Source organism: Dipodomys merriami, unplaced genomic scaffold (genome assembly GCF_024711535.1).
Source record: "Dipodomys merriami isolate MVZ:Mamm:240054 unplaced genomic scaffold, mDipMer1.0.p SCAF_121, whole genome shotgun sequence".
Classification (NCBI taxonomy): Eukaryota; Metazoa; Chordata; class Mammalia; order Rodentia; family Heteromyidae; genus Dipodomys; species Dipodomys merriami.
This window is the reverse complement of record NW_027202505.1, coordinates 2,376,803-2,397,174: the sequence shown is the minus strand read 5'-3', so window position 1 is coordinate 2,397,174 and position 20,372 is coordinate 2,376,803. Positions and strand designations below refer to the sequence as shown.

At 42.6% G+C, this 20,372-nt stretch overlaps 2 protein-coding genes across 2 annotated transcripts; one reads left to right on the top strand and one right to left on the bottom strand.

The window, feature by feature from the left end:
• Positions 1–1,364: 1,364 nt before the first annotated feature.
• LOC138823598 (olfactory receptor 2A7-like) lies at positions 1,365–2,303 on the bottom strand. Its single transcript, XM_070016998.1, has one exon. It carries the CDS (start codon positions 2,301–2,303, stop codon positions 1,365–1,367), a length of 939 nt encoding a protein of 312 aa, XP_069873099.1.
• Positions 2,304–15,602: 13,299 nt separating this feature from the next.
• On the top strand, positions 15,603–16,550 carry LOC138823597 (olfactory receptor 2A12-like). Its single transcript, XM_070016997.1, has one exon. The coding sequence runs from the start codon at positions 15,603–15,605 to the stop codon at positions 16,548–16,550; it is 948 nt and encodes a 315-aa protein (XP_069873098.1).
• The last annotated feature ends 3,822 nt before the right edge of the window (positions 16,551–20,372 follow it).

Sequence of the window (20,372 nt, the reverse complement as noted above, 5' to 3'; positions counted from 1 at the left end):
CTTCCAGTTCATTTTCGATAGTATCTAGTACCTAACACTCTTTGAAAAAAATAGTTATTATTCATTTTAAAGTGGGCCCTATTACGATGTTTTCATTATATGCTTTATATGATGTATTTCATTATATTTACCTCCCATCCTCCTGTCTTGTAGCCCCCCCTTCCCCTCTCCTCTACCATTGTCCACCTTTCTGTTACCACTTGACAGTCCCTTGTCAGATGAATAATTCTGTGTAATGTCACTGATGTTTTCTTTGCTGTGCAGAAGATTTTTAATTCAATGAAATCCCATTTGTCAATTCTTGCTTTTATTTCTTGAGTTCCTGGAGTGAGTCCTAGTTGGAAACTCATTGCAGTCAGGAAACAGACTACAGGGAACACAGGAAAGGGCCAGGGCAAGATGTAGCTCCCAAGAATACATCCACAGTGACCTACTTCCATCAACGAGGCCCATCTCCTACTTTTCACCACTTCCCAATGATGCTACCATTTTATGACTCCTTCAAAGTATTAATCCATTGATTTGGTCAGAGCCCTCAGCATCCAATCACTTCCCAAATGCCCATCCGCTGGCAACCAAGTCCCAAATACATGAACATGTAGGGGACATTACATATTCACACTATAACAAAAGCAACAACAGAAATCAAGTGTATGTGGAGAAAAGGGATGGGGTGACCTGAGATGAGTCAGAAGAGCTGAGTTGCCATCAAGTTATCTTAAGCCCTCTCAAGTTATGTCATCAGCATATCTGAAACTTATTCCTCCTTTTGTGCAAGGAATTCTCCAAGTCAGTGCCCTGTGCTTGTATCTAGCTTGCCTAATAATATGTTTCCAGAGAGTAGAGAATCTTTCTCAAGATTCAGCCACAGGACATAAAACCAAACTCCTTCAAGGTTCAAATCCCTAGGACAAAAGGCAACAAAAGGACTGATGTGCCCAGAAGGCGTTTCCTCCTGTTCTGATCCTTCAACTCAATAGTGGGTGATTCCCAAAAGACTTGTCTAGAAGGCTGGGCACCGGTGGCTCATGCCTGTAATTCTAGCTACTCAGGAAGCTGAGATCTGAGGACTGCAGTTCAAAACCAGCCTGGGCAAGAAAGTCTGTGGACCCTTATCTCCAATTAACCATTAGAAAACCAGAAATGGCACTGTGGCTCAAATGGTAGAGTGTTCACCTTCAACTAAAGAGCTGAGGGACAGCGCCCAGGCCCAGAGTTCAAACCCCATGACCAACCAAAAACAAAAAAAGACGTGTTTAGAGTTGTGTTGAGGAACAGAAGGGGATTGTGCACTGGTGCTGCCGAGTCACATGATTGTTTAGGGCAATCTGTCATGAGTCTTGTGTCTCCGTCCTTTCAGGGCTTTATTCTGGAGCCCTTCCCAATCTTGTCACCTTGAGGAAAGCCCTCTTCACATCCTTGTTCCGGAGGCTGTAGATGATGGGGTTAAGGAAAGCAGAGATGACATTATAGAGCAAAGCCAGCTTCTTGTCTTCTTCTGGGGAGGCCTTAGAACCTGGCTTCATGTACATGACCATGGCTGGCACACAGAACATAGTGACCACAGTAACGTGGGAGGCACAGGTGGAGAAGGCTTTCATTTGTCCCTGTGGTGAACGGATCTTCAAGATGGCCATGAAGATGTTGACATAAATGACAAGGATAAGGGACAGTGGGATTAGTATGACACTAAAACCAAGGATGAAGTCTACATGGTCATTGACTGAGGTGTCAGCACAAGCCAGCTTTAAGACAGCAGGGACTTCGCAGAAGAAGTGATTGATTTTGTTAGGGCCACAGTAGGGAAGACGCATGGCAAAGATGGTGTAGATAAGAGCAGAGGTGACACCCCAGAGTCCACAGAAAATTATCATTGCCCCACACAGGCATGGGCTCATGATGACCTTGTACCTGAGTGGGTGGCAGATGGCCACATACCTGTCTATCGACATAATGGCAAACAGCCAAGACTCTGTGACACCTAGCACCAAGAAAATGTACATTTGGGCCACACAGCTAGAAAAAGGGATGCTCTTCTTTTGGCTGGCCAGATGCGCCAACATCTGGGGCACAGTTGTGGTGGTGTAGCCCAGGTCTAATATGGAAAGGGTGCCAATAAAGAAGTACATGGGAGTGTGAAGACGTGAGTCCAGACAGATGAGGATGGTGATCAAGCCATTGCCCAGAAGAATCAGCAAGTAGAGCATCAGAAAGACCGAGAAGAGCAGAGGTGTGGTCGTGGGACTCAGAGAGAAGCCCAAAAGGATGAATTCTGTCACAAAAGTCTGGTTGGGCTCTTGCATTGTGCTCTACATCTCAATGAAAAAGAAAGGCGCTAATTCAGACCATGAACTACCTAAGTTATGTTCTAGAGCTGAAGTTGCTATTAAGGTCAGGTGGTGGTCAGTGTCCACTTACGGTGAAACACTATGATAACTTCTCTCAATTAGACAGCCCATTTTTAACCTGATCTTGGCATCTAGTACCACCATCAAGAAATTTATGATAAGGAGAACTTCACATCTAATATTGGCTCAGCCTCAAATCCAGCAGCAGTTCCTCATCGCCACCTGTTTTCCTCAACTATGAAATGAAAACCCTGGGCCGACTGATTGCTAATTCCCATTAGTATCCTCTTCTTAGTAAACCACTTACATTTCTTTCATTCATCCAGGTATTTGGTGATAAATTTTGGTCTACAGACTCTACAAAAGTTGACAAATTTCAGATGCCTCAGACAGGGAAATAAGTTTACTTTTCACTTTAATTTTACCCTCAGTCTGTCCATAGTCCAAGATGGCTCTTTGACTACCCACTCACCCCATCTCAGGCCACAGAGTATTGGAAGAAACATTGATTTATCACCTTGGCTGTATAACTTATGGATCAAGCATTGAATTTCTCCCAAACCTTCAAGACTGCATCCACACATACTAAATGGGAATAAATTGTCTTGGTTACAGGTTTGCTGCAAGAAGTCAGTGATATTTTGGCATAAAGATCATTCCACGGAAGATCTAACATATGTAGATGTTTAATAACTATTAACTGCATGTTTGGTGATAGTACTGGGGCTTGAACCTGTGTTCAAGCCTTGCACTCTCGTCTGGCTTGTGCTCTACCACTTGAGCCACACCTCCACTTCTGGTTAATTGGAGATAAGAGTCTCACAAACTTTTCTGCTCAGGCTGGCTTTGAAGTGAAATCCTGAGATCCTAGCTTTTCAAGTAGCTAGGATTACTGGTGTAAGCCACCGGCGCCCAGCTTAACTGCCGAATGCAAGTCCTAGGGCTGGAACTTAGGGTTTGGGCACTGTTCCTGAGCCTTTTTTTGTTTTCAAGGCTAGCATTCCACCTCTTGAGCTATAGCTTCACTTCTGACCTTTTGATAGTTCATTGGAGAGATGTCTCATGGATTTTCCTGCCCATACTGTCCTCAAACTGCAATCGCAATCCTCAGATCTCAGCTTCCTGGGTAACTAGGATTACAGGCATGGCTCATACCTGGTTTGGCTGCATTTTTCATTCTCTTTCTGTACACAAGCCTGGGATTCAAGGTCAAGGTACACAGCAAACATCCTGACAAGTCACAAATCAAGGTGTGGTAGAGACAGCTGGTTTATCCTGGCTCTGACTTCACAGCTCTGTGACTTCAGCTGTTAGCACACATCTCTAGGACTGTTTCCTTAGTTACAAAATAGAGATCAAAATATCTTTTTTAAAAGCCACTTTATTCCTAGGAAGAAGCAGTTCAAGGATGTCAGAATATTCTACCTTGGGACCTACACTGGGAACATACACTGCTACTTCTCACTTCTCATTTTTCACACAGAGCCAGGCAGTGGGATTTTCCATCAAGATCTGATGTTGAGGAGTGTTTCTCCTGCTTGAACAATGAGGACAGGCTGAGGTCACCAGGGAAAGTTGTCTACAAACCAACAAAGTGAGTCCTCAAATGCTGTTTCTTAGCAAGGTCCTTCACATCAAGACACTCAGGCTCCCTGAACCCCAGCTCACCCCTCCCTGACGTTTCTAAGCCTATACAAAGCAACTGGGGAAAAGCCGCCTAACTCCAAGGCATGGAAAACAGAGAGTCCACATGAGGAAGAAGAGGAAACACCATCATTATCTCATGAGAGATAATGATGCACCTTTGTTTGAGCCAAATTTACAGGATTCAGATTTGGGACTGGGACTTATTGACAAAATACCCTGTCATTCATTCTCTTTGAGACTCATGGTGACTCAGTGAGAAGCATAGGGTAGAAACGATGTAGAAACGATCCATCACCTCCATCTTACAGATTTGGAAACAGATCCAGAGAAGAGCTGTATGGGAGAAAGGGAATCTCATTCATGATCAGTAATAGAGTTTCCCATGCACAGCAAAACCATAGCTAACCAGAACTCAACTCCTCTGGGCCCTCAATTTACCACAATGTTCTTTTGTCTTTTGAGTTTTAGGTGGTGAAAGGCAAATCATGAGGGAAAAGAATCTTGTGTTGGGTTTAGTTTAATTATATGTATTATATATGTCAATGAATAAACATATAGAGAGCAAGAGTAAGAGAATGAGAAAGAAAGCAGGAGAGAGAGTGAAGCTGAAAATATCTGGGAGATCAACTCAGTCAGCCCAGAGAGAAGTAGGAAGACTCCTTAGTTTCTGTCTCATCCCCTATCATTCCTTGTATCCCATGGTCCTCAGTTCCATGGCTGCCACCTCCAGAATGTCTCCTACATTCACCCATCCCTCTTCAAGCCCACTGCCAACATTCAGGTCAGACCCTAAGCATCTCCCTCACCTGCTCTCAATTCACTTCCCCAACTGGACCCTTGTACAACCCATTCTCTGTACTAGCCTTCAGAGTGCTCTTTCCTTCCTTCCTTCCTTCCTTCCTTCCTTCCTTCCCTCCTTCCTTCCTTCCTTCCTTCCTTCTTTCCTTCCTTCCTTCCTTCCTTCCTTCCTTCCTTCCTTCCTTCCTTCCCCATTCTCTTTCTTTTCCTTCCTTTTCTTTTGCAAGTCCTGAGTCTTATGCTCGGGGCACTGTCCCTGAGCTGCTTCTGCTCAAGGCAGTACCCTACCACTTGAACTGCATCACCACTTCTGCTTTTTCCTGTGATTTAAATGGAGGTAAGAATCTCACAGACTTTCCTTCCTGGGATGGCTTCAAACTGCATTCCTCAGACCTCAGCCTCCTGAGTAGCTAGGATGACAGATATGAGTCACCGGTGCCTGGCTTCAGCATGTACTTTCAAAAACAAAAATCTGACCAAGCCACATTTTGTTGCCTCATTTGATCACAGGGAAAAGTCTAAGAGGGTTAGACTAGCACCCTGACCTCACTCCTTCCCTTAGCTTGGATCCCCACATGTCCAGGCTGTTGGTGTGTGCCATCCCTTACAGAGATGATCAGTGGCTGCAAGGTCTGGCATAGAAAGCATCTCCATAGCCCAGGCTGTTATACCCAGAGTAGAAAGGCAGGATGGGTACGTAGAATACAGTTGACTGTCCTGCTTGAAAACTCACTCCACACTGTTTTCTTGCTCACCTTCCAGGCTTATAGCTGACAGTGGATCCTCAATGGAAAGTCAATCAGCAATGCAGGAAAGGGGCCAAGCAGGCACCCCAATAACCAGGTTGCAGGGCCTTCTTGGTCAAATTCCTCGAGTTTCCAGCTCACTCTCACCAATCTGGAGACTCATGCCTAGAAGGAAGATAAATGTGATCCACCTGGGAAGCCTATCAAGTCCTGCTCACAACAGAGCCAGTTGTTCAAATGATGGAATGAGTCTGGTCTCAGTACCCCTTAGTCAAGTCTGGTCATTCCATACCTCAACCCTATCAAACTGACTATATCTGAAAAGTCTTATAGTCCTGGTTCCTATAACTTACAGTAACCTATAAATAGAGGGTTCCTTATCCAATTTTACCCAGGCTTCTAATGCCCAGGTGATAATTCAATGCTATCACTTTATCCGTTCAGCCTTAGGGCATTAGGGATAAAACATGGGTGGACTGTCTGCCCAGCATGCTTGCTTCTTGGTTCCCTGCCAGTAACCTGCTCTTCTGCAGAAATAAACTTTGTCCTGTCATTTCTTTCTGTATCCTCAGAGCAGAAGCTGAATGGAAGGAGACAGGAGGAGCCGAAATTGTGTCCAAAAACAAGACTGTGAGACTGAGGCAGGGAGCAGTGTTTTACTTAAAGACCGTACCTGCAAACACATTATATACCAATGTCTGGGGCTTGTTCATCACACTCATGGGCACATCATCCTTCGCTGCTACTACAGCACACAAATTCTCTTCTCTGCATCGTTCAGACAACTCTATTCCCATCCTTAGCCAATATTAATCAGGTCAGACACCTGGTATTGGGTAGTAGTATATTTGTCAGCTTCTTTTTTTTTCCAGTCATGTCATATTTTATTTTTTATAATGCATTCTTTTCATATTTTATTTTATACCATGCATTTCAAATTATCAAGACAAAATGGATTTTTACTTGATTCAAATAAAATCGGCAACTGTATTTAAAAAAAAAAGATTTAAAATAATGGAAAAATAGCCCACATTCATGGGTTGGAAGACTTACTACTGCTAATATTTCAATATTACTTAATATTTCTTGTATTTCAATATTTGATAGGGATTCCATTAAATGTGTAGAATCTCATGAAATCTTGTTTTGCAGAGATTATTTTTAAGCCTATCCTATACTTCATATAGAATCTCAAATCATCCTTAGTAGCCAACACAATATTGTTAAATAAAAACAAAGTTGGAAATGTCACATTTCCCCATTTCAAAACTTATTAGAAAACTATACTAATCAAAACAGTGCAGTAAAAAAAAAAAAAAAAAAAAAAACATAGCTGGATGCCAGGGTAATCCTAGCTACTCAGAAGGCTGAGATCTGAGGATCATGGTGAAGCCAGCATGGGCAGGAAAGTCAGTGAAACTCTTCTCTCCAATTGATCTTTGTCAGCTTCTTAATCTCCAATGCTGTTGCCCCCACAAATACTCCTCAACCTATTGTATCACCTTACTTCAAACCAGCAGCCTTCCTGGCCACTTCAAACCCACAGCTTCCTTGAGCACTGCAGACAGAGGTTGCCTTTAGAGTAAGATGCTTCCCCAGGTCCCCAATTATGGTCTTACTCCTTACCCCATACCAAAGAAGTCAGTCCCAATACTCTACAGAACCTCGACCTGAGAAGAGTCTGGTCAGAATGGCTGAGGCTGAGCAGGAGTCCAGAGCCAGCAGACTCTAGGTCTTGCTTTTGTCTGTTCTGGGTCCCATTTACCTCCCTGAACTGTCAGTGACAGATTGGCTCCAGAAAACTTCAAAGGTGCACCAAACTTAGGAGTCTCTTTCAGAACTCCTTCCTTCTCTACAATCTTGCTGCCATAGGATGCTCCAATGCTGTTCACATACTCCCTAGATAGGGAACTTACTCTTTCTCTAGGTGTCTGTAAAAAGGATCAGGGAAGAATAGATACCTGTCCTTCTGACATTAAAAAAAAAAGTTCACTAAAGCACCCAACTTTCCCATATTCTGCTCCTCAACCTTCCTACCGCCAAGTTCACTCACTCTCTAATCTCCTCTGGAATCATCAATCTACATTATAGTATGGCATCCCTTACCTGGTTTAAACTCAGGAAGGTCTGGGCAGCTGTCTGAGTCTCTTCTCTTGATAAGCCCTTCTAGTCTGATCATGCTCATAATTCCCAAGCTGGATCTTGGCCTCCGCCCAACATTTCTAATCTAAGACAGCAGCCCCAGCAGACTCCTCTCTTGGCAGCCGCAGGGACTACCTCTTTCACTCAGTGCCTAATGGCTCCCAAGAACAACCTCGGGGGAAGCAACTGTTACAGTGGAAGAGCCCAAGACTTATTGTCACACTGTCTTGGTCACTGTGACCCAGGTACCCAGGTAAGTCACATAGCTTCCTAGAGCCAGTGTCTCCTCTCTAAATTGGAGTGATGGTCCCTATATCATAATTATACTTGTGATTTTTGAGTACCATTATGCACCAAGCATTTGATATATATTCCAAATCTCTTCAGTATTATTATTCCAATTTCACAAACACAGACTTGTGTGTCTTGACTTGGGGCATTTACATGGCTTGTATAGAGTTGGGATCATGAGCATGGTTTTGCCTGATACAAAATAGGATCCTAGGGCTGGGAATGTGGTAGAGCGTGGGCCTAGCATGCATGAGGCCCTAGGTTCAATTCCTTGGTACTACATAAACAAAAAAATAAAATAAAAAAAAAAAACAACAAAAAAGATCAAACCAGTACAACCATCATGTACAAGCCAGATCAGGGGCAAGGAGCCACGAGGACTCTTGGATTACATAGAAGGACAAAATTGTATATGGAAGTGTAGGGGAATGTAGTCAACTAGTAGACTCTAGAGCCAAGAATAATTTGGAGGGACAGGAAGCTCTTCTGGGGCTTTTGGGAAATACACATTTTCCTAGGGATTCTGAAAGAAGAGGGAAAATAATATATTTATTGAACACTTTCTATTGCCAGACACTTCCCATGCAGAATTTTACTTAATGACCCCACAAGTCTTGAGTATTTGGTTTCTTTATAGATAAAGACACTGACAATCAGAGGTCAAATGATTTCCTCAGGGTCAGCTGTCTATTTAAGGGAGTTTAGATCCAGTCTGACTGCCCATTGCCTTCACCGTACTCTGCTTGGGGAGTGGGACCACTCAAGCTTCTATCCCACAGAGTCTGCCATCATCTCTCGGACTCCTGGGTTGCCTACAGAATGCACCCCCCCCCTGCCCCAAGCCAGACCCTAGCCTTTCCAGGAATCCCAAGTTATTCTTGAGGTTTTCACCTGAACTGCCAGTGATAGACGCAAGCAAGAAACAGAAAATCCTGCTTCTCAGTATGGAGGTTCCACTGTGGATTCCTTATGGCTGACTCCTACTGGATTATTCCCTATTCTTGAAAAGGAATCAATGTTCCTTAAGAAAGTCAATAAACACAGAAAAGAAAGAAGGTTAATAAACACAGAAGAAAGAAAAAAAGTACCCTTTAGTTCCATAACCACAAGGAAAATTTCCATTATGACTTTTCATTTCTTATTAGCATATATTATTTGTACAAAGGGGTTTCATTGCAACATTTCCACATATGCATCTAGTGTACCCTGATCAAACTCATCCTATCCTCTGCTTCATCCCTAACCCCTCTACTTAGAACAAGTTTGACAGATTCTATTATTCTGTTTTCATGCATGTGTATGTGTATAGACTAACCATACCCCCCCACATACATACTTTCTCATTTCTCCCTCTCCCCTCCTATAATATCCACCCCGAAACAGAACCTGTTTTAAATTCCTATCACTCATTGTTTTTTCTTTTTAGATTTTTTTAATAATTTATTTTTTCTAAAATAGCGTACAAGGGAGCTCCAGTTTAATGTGTCCATCTATGTGTCCTATGCTTCTTGACCAAAGTCTCTACTTCCATCATTCCCCCTCTTCCTGTGTCCCCATGTCATTCATTTTTTTGTCAGTTGTGGGGCACTGTCTCTGAGTCTTTTTGTGCTCAAGATTAGTGTTCTGCCATTGAGCCACAGCTCCACTTCTGATTTTCTGGTGGTTCATTGTAAATAAGAGTCTCATGGAGACTTTTCTGCCCTGGCTGGCTGGCTTTGAATGGTGATCCTCAGATCTCAGCTTCCTGAGTAGCTAGGATTACAGGCATAAGCCACCAGTGCCCCGTGTTTGTCATTCATTTTTAAAGACTAAATTCCACATAGAAGATATGATTATGCCCTGTTTATGCTTCTCTCTGATTTTTTTCTACAACTAAACAATAGTGGATATTTTCCCTTACTTGGTTAATAGCACATTTGACATTTGATATTATTGTGACAGATGCTGGTTTTGTTGACTATACATTCATTCCTACTCCCCTTTTTGCGAATAGAATCATGTTCTTGCTGAGAAAATTTGCTTTGGGCAACAATACATCATAAATACTCCAGGCTCAAACAACCTTGTTTCTGCTTTTTTCCATAGTCACTTTTAGATATGGAACTTGGTTTTGAATAACACTCATGAAGAATCCTACTAAGGAGAATTTTGTAAAAATGTTTGTTTCCCTACCAAAAGGGATAGAGTAACCATGACTTCACCCCATCCCTCCAATCCTGTTTCCGTAGTAGCTGCTCACTTATTGTCAGGATGGAGTTTTTCATTGGCTGTGCCATTCTATGTACAGATCCTTGTGCTAAGCATTATACCTGCACCTCCTTAACTCTCATAGCATTATTTTCTTTTGTAAACAGGATGAAAGTGAGGTCAAGAGAAATGGAAAGTGATTTGGTCAAGATCATATTGCTAAGAAGTGATAGAGCCAGCATTTAACCCATAGGCTGTCTAGCTTTTTCCTTTTCTGTGTCACATAAGGAGGCTCTATGTACTCTGTGGATTAAGAATTTCAGTTTATGACTTTTTTTTTGGCCTGTCCTGGGGCTTGAACTCAGGGCCTGAGCACTGTCCCTGAGCTTCTTTTGCTCAAGGCTAACACTCTACCACTTGAGACACAGAGCCATTTCTGGCATTTTCTGTTTATGTGGTACTGAGGAATCAAACCCAGGGCTTCATGCATGCTAGGCAAGCACTCTACCACTAAGCTATATTTCCAGTCCTCAAGAACTACCATTTAAGGAAGAGTAAAAAGCAAACCAATAATTGAGAGAGAAAACATATTAAAATATATGACCATCTACACAACATCTATCACATATGTCCTGCTAAAGGTTTCCCAATATCAGATAGCTGCCAAGCTTATGAACTAGGAAGCCATAGAATGTCCAGACTTGACCTTTAAGATTACCTACTCTTGTTAAGACCCTTCAAGTTACCAGAACTTGTCCAATTTTCCCCCAGTTCCCATCCACTGACTAAAGCCTTACTATTGCAAGCAGACGTCCTTTTACCACTACATCATCCGAATTTCTCACCACTTACCTTTACCAGGGTGGAAGTGTTTTCCATTGGCTTTAAGTCCACCAGTACCGGTGTAATGGAACCAGATACCTTATTAGCAGAATTTATGTTTTCTATAGTCAAGCCTTAGCTTTACCTCCATGAGGTGTCTGGCCTTGGGTAAGATCTAGGGACATGAAAGGCATACAGAAGTATGTTGAAAAGAAACAAAACATGTCCTAGAATCAAACGAGGATGTGGCAATTCAGCCCAGGAACTCTCCCTTCTTAAATTTCAGAAGGAGTTTTCATCCTCAATCAGAAACTTCTAAAGATTGCCCAGCTTGCTAGCTCCAGGGGCCACGCCCCCAAACCATCTTAGGGGCATTAGACTTTCTGGCTATGTCTTTCATCCTGCCCAGAGGCTCAGTGTGGCATTTACCAGCCTGGAGAAGAAATTCTCCAGAGCTTTTCAGGGCCTGGAACTCCAGTCTTCAATCCCATTTTGATACAAAGGGGACCCCTGGGACTGTGGACTGGAAGTCCCTCCCTTCAGAGCTGCTCTGGGTCTAGCAGCTTAAGAGAGGTGCAGCTCTCCCAGCAGAGCCACCCTGCTGGGCAGAGGAGGATGGACCACTTCCTCCAGTGCCACCTGCCCAGAATCCAGAGAAAACCAGGCTGCCTGTGCAGGGGTGGAGGAAGCTACTCAGGCAAAGAACACACTGTCATTCATAGGTGACTGGGAGGGATGGATTGTGGGGAGGTTGCTGCCCTGGACATCCCCAAGAATGGACAAAGGGGTCATAGTCTGTCTGTCCCACTCACTGGGGAGGAGGAACAAGAATCTGTCCTTTTTAGGCAGGAATCAGTCTCCAGCTCTTAACATGGCTTGAGGCTCCCCAGGGGGGAGTCCTTATAAGGCATCCTCACCCTTCTTCTTTACTAGAAGCACAGAGACTGGGAAGGGACAGCCAGTGTTGGCAGGTGGAAGAAGTACAGTGGCCAGGGTGAAAGCTCTCCTAGCAAGAAGGCTTGATGTGACTCCTTTCCCAGGTGCCTTTGTGGGTGCACAGCAGAGTACAGTGCTTAAGGATCTGGCAGGCTATGCAGCTAGAGATCCAGTTCTGGTCCTGATTCTGCTATTTATTAATTTAGTGGAGAACAGAAAAGAACCTGGTCTTAGCAAAGAAAACTAGCACTGGAACAAAGCTCTAAAAACTGCCGGTCGGGAGCGGGTGAGGCTCCTCTGCATTTTTCCCCAAGTGAACACAATTGTGAACCTAAAGAATCTTATTTATAAATAAGCCCTTCCCTGTGCTAGGCACTGTGGAGAGATCTGAAAGAGACACCGCCTCTGCCTACTGCCTGGCTGGAAGGGCAATGCGTACAAGACATGAACTAAACAAGGCTGGATTCGACAGGTAAGAAGGTGGAAAATCCAGAGCTGAGCCTTGAAGGAGAGGTGAGCTGGCTTGGGAGCTCTGGGTTCTGAGAGAAGAGGTTCTCTGACTGCCCAGGCTCAGATCCCATTGGATCCTGATAAGCCTTGTGGCTCAGAAATCTCACCAAGCTACTGATTGGAAAACTGGTTAGAACCACTGGGAAAGATCATGAATTCCAACAAAGAACATGTGAAAAAAGTGTGCTGGAGAGGACCAGGAGGCAAGTAGATCAGGATGTCAGTAGGGGCCTCTGTGAAGATCCATGTTTGGGGTGTGGGCTAGCAGAAAGGAGGGCATGGGCCCCCCCTCATTGTGGGGCCCTTGATGATTGACTTCAAGTTAGCATGGCTGTTAGTGTTAATGACCAGTCCTCTCTCTCTGGAAGTTCCTATCTCTAAAGTCAAGATTCTGAGCTATGCCAGGTTTGCTTTTATCATTATAAACTTTCCTTTTCGAGGACATTTTCTCCTTCTTCCATTTACTGATGTTCATTGATACCCTGCACTTAAAAAGTTGGTCATGGGAGTGTAACTGTAAAACCCAGAGCACACATGCTAATCTGATTTTTTAAATTTAAACTTTAGTGTAAAGGTGATGTACAGAGGGGTTACAGTTACATAAGTAAGGTACTGAGTACTTTTCTTTTTGAACAGTGTTATCCTCTCCCTCATTCTCTCCCACTTTCCCTCCCCCTCTCTCCTCTCCCCTCCCAGTTGTAAAATTCATTTCCAACATAGTGTCTAATGAGTATCACTGTTGAATTGGTTCACCCTTTATCCCACTGTTTCTGTGATTTCCCCTCCCTTCTCCAAATCAGATAAACATATATAAGACAAAGGGTACCGAAAGAAAAACCAGTGACAACAGGGAATAATTTTTTGGGGGGTGGGGGTCAGGATGAGGCTTGAACTCAGGGCCTAACCACTGCACTTGAGCTTTTTGTTGCTCAAGGTTGAAGCCTTCACTTTTTTCCTGGTTAATTGGAGACAATAGTCTCAGGGACTTTCCTGCCCAGGCTAGCTTCAAACTGCAATCCTCAGATCTCAGACTCCCAAGCAGCTAGAATTACAAGATGAGCCACCAGTGCCAAGGCCTACTGGACCTCTGACATCTGTTCTTCTTCCAGACTTCCATGCTGGGCACTCAGTCCTCATAATCATGACTTTAAACCTGTCCTCTGGAATCTCAGGGATTGGAGATTGCTTCTGCACCTCCTCTTGCCCCACTCTTTCCACACAGCTTCCTGTTACTTAAATTGCTACCATTTATTGAGCATTTTCTATAAACCAGCTCCATCATGGAAGTCTCCACTATGGAGTAGACACTGCACTCATTTTACAGATTAAAAAACAAAGCTAAGCCACTTGGAAGGAGGCAAAGAGTTGGCCAGAGTTAGCAGTGCCAATTCCGAATCCATGTAATACGTTCTGTGTTCACCTCTCCAATTCCATCTCACGCTCACACAGTCCAGCTCAACTCAGCTGTTCTTATGATGCGCAAGGCATTGAGACGGTCACAGGTCTCCAGCTTTGTGTGGCTGCTATCAAAGAAATATCCAAGGTGGGAGAACCCTGTGGGATCATCAAATCCAGGAGCCTCATTTAAAAAAATAAAACGGGGTTGGGAAGGTCAGATAAGGGTATGCAGTTAGCCAAGATCACACAGCAAATAAGGGGCAAAGCCAGGAGTCACCCCAACAATTCTGATTTCCAGATCCATTTCACTTAGACTAACCCCTTGCATTTGTTTCATAGTTTGTACTTTTCAAAATATCTTGCCATACAGTATCTTATATTCATCTTGCCCTACCCGCAGATGATAGATACTTCATCTATTTTACCAGCTGGAGACACTGAGGCCAACAGATGTGAAAGAATGTGCCCAAGGTCACACAGCTGAGTAAGTAACAACCCTAGACACTGAGGTAAAGCTGAATGAAAAAGTTGATCATTGGAGAGTAACTGTGAAGATTCAACAGAAACTCTTGCTGTGTCCAGGACACAATGCCCAGACAGGCCTCAGAGGACCCTGCAAGTAGGAAGCCAGGAACCGAGGTCACTGTCTCTTGGCTACTCTGTTTCTCAGCATCTTTCTCTGTCTCTCTCTGTCTTCCTCTCTCTTTCTTTTTCTCACCCTCTCTCTTTTTCATTTTATGCCATAATTTTTATTATGCAAATAGTGTTGCCATAGCAAGATCACAATACAATGTTTTCAAGTATTAATATAGAAAGGTATTTCTTCTATGCTATAATACTAAGTTGTTGAGTATATTCATAGTAATATTGAGAGCCAATTAGACTCACTGATTTAAAAATATATTGAGAAACATTAACTATAAGTTAATCAATGAATGCCTAAAATTATCACAGTATAAATTAATCTGCTTTAAATGTATTTGGTCATAACCTAGAATAAAATTGTGATTTTCCCCCAAGTCTTTTAGTATTTCTTTTTTCTCTTCTTTCTTTCTTTCTTTCTTTTTTTTTTTTTTGCCAGTCTTGGAGCTTGAACTCAGGGCCTGGGCTCTGTCCCTGAGCTCTCTATACTCAAGGCTAGTTCTCTACCACATGAGCCACAGCACCACTTCCAGCTTTTTCTGTTTATGTGGTACTGAGGAATCAAACCCAGGGCTTCCTGCATGCTAGGCAAGCACTCTTCCACTAAAACACATTCCCAGCCCCTTTTAGTATTTCTGTATGCTCCACTGGTATCCTCTATAGCTTCAGCTTCCATGGCTTGTGGCCAGCAGCTCGGTGTTGGTAGTACCCCCAAGACCCACAGCTTGCTGATTCAGACTTTCTGTCATAATTAGCAAAGGCATCTGCCTACTTCACATTGGGACAAGTGTATGTCCTTAGTAGGATTCCTGGGTTCCCTGCTTTAAAAAAAAAGTCACCTATTTCCTTGTCTTCTTTGGATGAAGTGGATGAAGGAAGGTCTTGTGGGCAGTCAGGCATTCAATGTTCTATTTCAGGTTGAATTCAGATCTTCTGATTTCTTGTCCAGTCACATAGCTGTCTTAGATTTCTTTTCTTTTTCATTCAACTCAACAGATGTTTGGCCAAATCGGTGGAGGCTACTGTGCATGGTATGTTTGTGGCTCAATTTCTGTCAGTCCCTTCTCCAAGGCTAACAACAACAACAAAGGGAGAGTGGGGAAGTGCTTGTGTGTTCTTAACAGGCAGATCAACCATGCACAGGCTTGGCAAGGAAAACTACAGCTCAGTGTCGGAGTTTATCCTCCTGGGTTTCTCCAGTGAATCACAGGTCAGAGTGGCCCTGTTCATCTTCTTCTTCCTGCTCTACCTCATCACCCTCCTAGGAAATGGTCTTATCGTCACTTTGATCTACCTTGATTCCCACCTCCACACACCCATGTACTTCTTTCTCAGTGTCCTCTCTTTGGTGGACATGAGCTATGTCACCACCACTGTACCCCAGATGTTAGTTAATATGGTCTGTCCAAGGAAGACCATATCCTGGGGTGCTTGTGTAGCCCAGATGTTCATCTTCTTGGTCTTGGGTATTGCGGAGTGTGTTCTCTACGCCATTATGGCCTATGATAGGTATGTTGCCATTTGCTTCCCTCTTCACTATTCCCTACTCATGAGCCGTCTTGTTTGTATCAAGATGGTTGCCATCTGCGCGTCCATTAGCATCACTGGGGCTCTGATCTACACTGTCTTCACCATGCGCCTGCCCTACTGTGGCCCCTATAAGATCAACCACTTCTTCTGTGAGGTCCCTGCTGTGCTGAAGTTGGCCTGTGCAGACACGTCCTTCAATGACCGCTTGGACTTCATTCTGGGCTTCATCCTCCTTTTGGTCCCCCTTTCCCTCATCCTGGCCTCGTACGTTCGCATCTTTGTCTCCATCTTAAGAATCCGCTCATCCCAGGGAAGGCTCAAGTCCTTCTCCACTTGTGCTTCCCATGTGACTGTAGTCACTATGTTCTATGGGCCAGCCATGATCATGTACATGAGGCCTGGCTCCTGGTATAACCCAGAACGGGACAAGAAACTGGCTCTGTTCTACAATGTTGTCTCTGCCTTCCTCAACCCCATCATCTACAGCCTCAGGAACAAGGATGTAAAGGGGGCCTTTCTGAAAGTACTTGGAGACAGAGCGACAACTCAATAACCCAGCATGTTCCAGAGTTGTCCATGGCCACTGGCAGACCGGATGGAGCTCATTTGATACATCAGTTCTCTCTAACCTGAGTCTTTCTGGAGCTGTGAGTAGCCAGAGGGTGTGGCTACTTCTTAACTAAAGATTCCAGCCAGCCATTGGTTGGGCATTTTTTACCCGCCTCTATCCAAAGACACAGTTAAATATGGAAAGCATAGGACTTCTTTACAAAGATTATTCCCTTGCAGTTCGGGGCCATTGGTTTATTGTTATTCATGTGCTCTTCTGAAAGCTTATGGGTTCAACATGAGCCCTGGCAAATGTTTAACATGTACACATGCATTTCTGCAGAATAAGGGAGTTTGAGGTGAAATGGCAAAGAGTAGCAAGCAGATTCGTAGTCAGGGTGGCAATCTTCTGTTATGACTTGGCAAGCTCTTAGATAATATTTGATATTGCCATTTTGCATAGGTGCTATAAAAATCTAAACTAGAATTATGTTAGATATGTCTGTGTAAAAATGAGGCTAATAATTGCTCTAGTCTGGGTTCAGTTTGTAAAAATGACTTTTACTTGGTTAGTTGAAAGTTGACATTCAAATTTTTATTTTGGGAAAATAAGTACATATTTAATAAAAGAATATATTATTATGCATACATTTAACTGCTTGTATATATCTAGTATGCATGACTATCAAATAGATAGAGAAAAATAAACAGCAATTGAGACGGAGATAAGGAGATATATGGAAAGATAATAGAAAATAATATAACTAAGACTCCATTTTCTCAAACCCCAGATAAACACAGATTAGATAACTGATAAAGTTAAACTGTCCTTTGACTATTTCTGACTCCCCTGAATTAGCCACTCTCTTTAAACTGAAATCTACTCAGTTTTTATTTTACTTAATTTTATTTTTGTGTTAATTCTAGGGCTTGAACTAAGGGCCTGGGCACTGTTCCTGAGATTTTTTTCTGAAGGCTAGCACTCTACCACTGAGCCACAGCTCAATTTCCAAATTTTTTGTTGATTAACCAGAGATTAGTGTCTCCTGACTTTCCTGCTTGGGCTGGCTTTGAAACATAATCCTCAGATCTCAGCCTCCTGAGTAGCTAGGATTATAGGCATGAGCACTGGCACCCAGCTTTTAATTCATTTTTAATTTGATTTTTTGACAGTATTGTGGTTTAAACTTAGGACACCATGCTTGCTAGAAAGGTATATGAGCCTTGCTTCTAGCCCTGTGCAGTTTATTTTTTAAACTTTTGTTTATGTACAGTTGTGTTCCGTGAGTAATACATAGAATCATTTGGTACATGTTTAAATTTTTAATGGTAGCACAGTGTCAGTATGACTCTGAAAGCATTGATTCCAAAGTCATGTTTCTAACACCCTCATTTAACAATTATAGCTCTAGCAATTCCTTTGACAAGCATCTACATATACTACCTTTTATTGATCTAATTCCCTTTGATGAATATTTGTTTTCTTCTATTTTCTCCACATTTAAACAATTTTGCAAGACGTCTTTAGGCATTTCTCCACCTAGAATATTTCTTCTGGGTTTACATATAGAAGCAAACTTTGCAGATCGTAGAATCAAAGAGATTTCCCATTTACTAGATGCTTTTAAGTTACTCTTCTACCTATTTATGCCAATCTATGCCTTGGATTCTAGTGTTCCTTTTCATCTCATAAATGAAAAGCGTTATTACTTTTTTGTTTCATTTGAAAGTTACTGGTTGCTAATGAGTTTAACATGTTTTTTAAATAAGGTTGTGAATAGTAACATGTGGTAAGCAGGCTCTAGAATTAGACTTCAGGGTTCAAGTCCTATTCTGTCCTTATTAACTCAGTGATGATAAACAAGATGCCCAGCCTCTCTGGGTCAATTACCTTAATTGTAATTAGGAAGGAAATAGTATGCCTTAGAAGGTGGTCAGAAGGATTAGATAATATATACAAAGTACTAATCAGTGAACAACACGTGGTAAATATTGTTTGCTTTGTAGTTTGTTATATATTTCTTTCATAGTCTTTTTATTAACTTGTATTAATTCTTACAAGATAGTTTTTGAACATAGATTTTTTTGTCAACTGCATACATTGCAAGTATCTTTTTTTTTTTTTTTTGGGTCCGGTCATGGGGCCTGAACTCTGGGCCTGGGAACTGTCCCTCAGCTCTTCAGCTCAAGGCTAATGCTCTACCACTTGAGCCACAGCACCACTTCCGGCTTTTTTCTTTTTGCTTATGTGGTGCTGAGGAATCGAACCCAGGGCCTCACATTGCAAGTATCTTTTATGAGTTTATGACTGGTTTTCTTTGTTATAGAGCAGTACATTTGTTCTTAATTTTTAGGAAACGAAGACAAAAAGAAGAAACTTATTTATTACCTTACCGCTGAAGATAACTACAACTACTGTTAGCCTTCCAGTGTATATTATTAAAATTTTTGTCAATATTTTAAGAAATATCCATAAAATGCAGCCAGATGTCAATCACTCATGTCTGTAATCCTAGCTATTCAGGAGGCTAAGTTCTGAGGATCACAGTTCAAACAAAGCCAGCCTCGGCAGGGAAGTCCATGAGACTTATCTCCAAGTAAGCACCAAAAAAGCTGGAAGTGGAGCTGTGGCTCAACTAGTAGAGCACTAGACTTGAGCAAAAGATATTCAGAGACATACCTTGGTCCTGAGTTCAAGCACCAAAATTGACCCCCCAAAAAAGACAGAAAGAAGAAAAAGAAATATGCATGAAATTATTTAAAACTTGGACTATTTTTATGAATTTTTTTTTGTTCCAGTCGTGGGGCCTGAACTCAGGGCCTGGGTGCTGTCCCTCAACTCTTCAGCTCAAAGCTAGCGCTCTACCACTCGAGCCACAGCACCACTTCCAGCTTTTTTCTTTTTGCTTATGTGGTGCTGAGGAATCGAACCCAGGGCTTCAGGCATGCAAGGCAAGCGCTCTGCTACTGAGCCACCTTCCCAGCCCTATTTTTATGAATTTTGAATGAAATTATTCACTGTATATTCTTCTGTAATTTATCATACTCAGCAACAGGTTTTTGGACATTAATCCATATTGCTTTATATTTTTGTTGCTGAAGAATATTCTTTCCATTTTTCATGAAGAGAATAAACTAGAAATGATCTTCGATGTATATAATTCTTAAAGTAATGCAGCTGGACCACACATCTCCTTATGAAACAGAGCACATGTCAAAGAATTCATTCATGAACGATCCAGATGTCAGGACTGGTTTAAAGGAGAATTTGACCTATAATGAGATCATGTGATATTTCTTCTCTTTTGGGGATTGGTTTATTTCACTTAACATCATTTAATCTCTTGTTCTATCAATTTTTCAGCAAACAACTTAATTTCATTATTCTTACTGGGTGAATAAAACTCCACTGTGTAAGCCGGGCACTGGTGGCTCATGCCTATAATCCTAGCTACTCAGGAGGCTGAGATCTGAGAATTGCAGTTCAAAGCCAGCCCAGGCGGGAAAGTCCATGAGACTCTTAACTCCAATAAACCACTCAGAAAACCAGAAGTGGTGCAGTCGCTCTAGTGGTAGAGTGCTAGCCTTGAGCACTGGACAGAGTTTAAACCCCATGACTGACAAACAAAACAAAACAAAACAAAACTCCACTGCAGCTATGTAACAATCGTTCATCCATTGATGAGCTCCTAAGCTGATTCCATTCTTGGGCAATGGTGAATAGAGGCGGTGTGCTGCAGCAGGACAACCAAGACTGGGGGGGGGAGGGGGAAGCAGGAGGTGAGCATGCACAGCTGGTTCTGGCTGCCAAGATTACAAGGTGTGA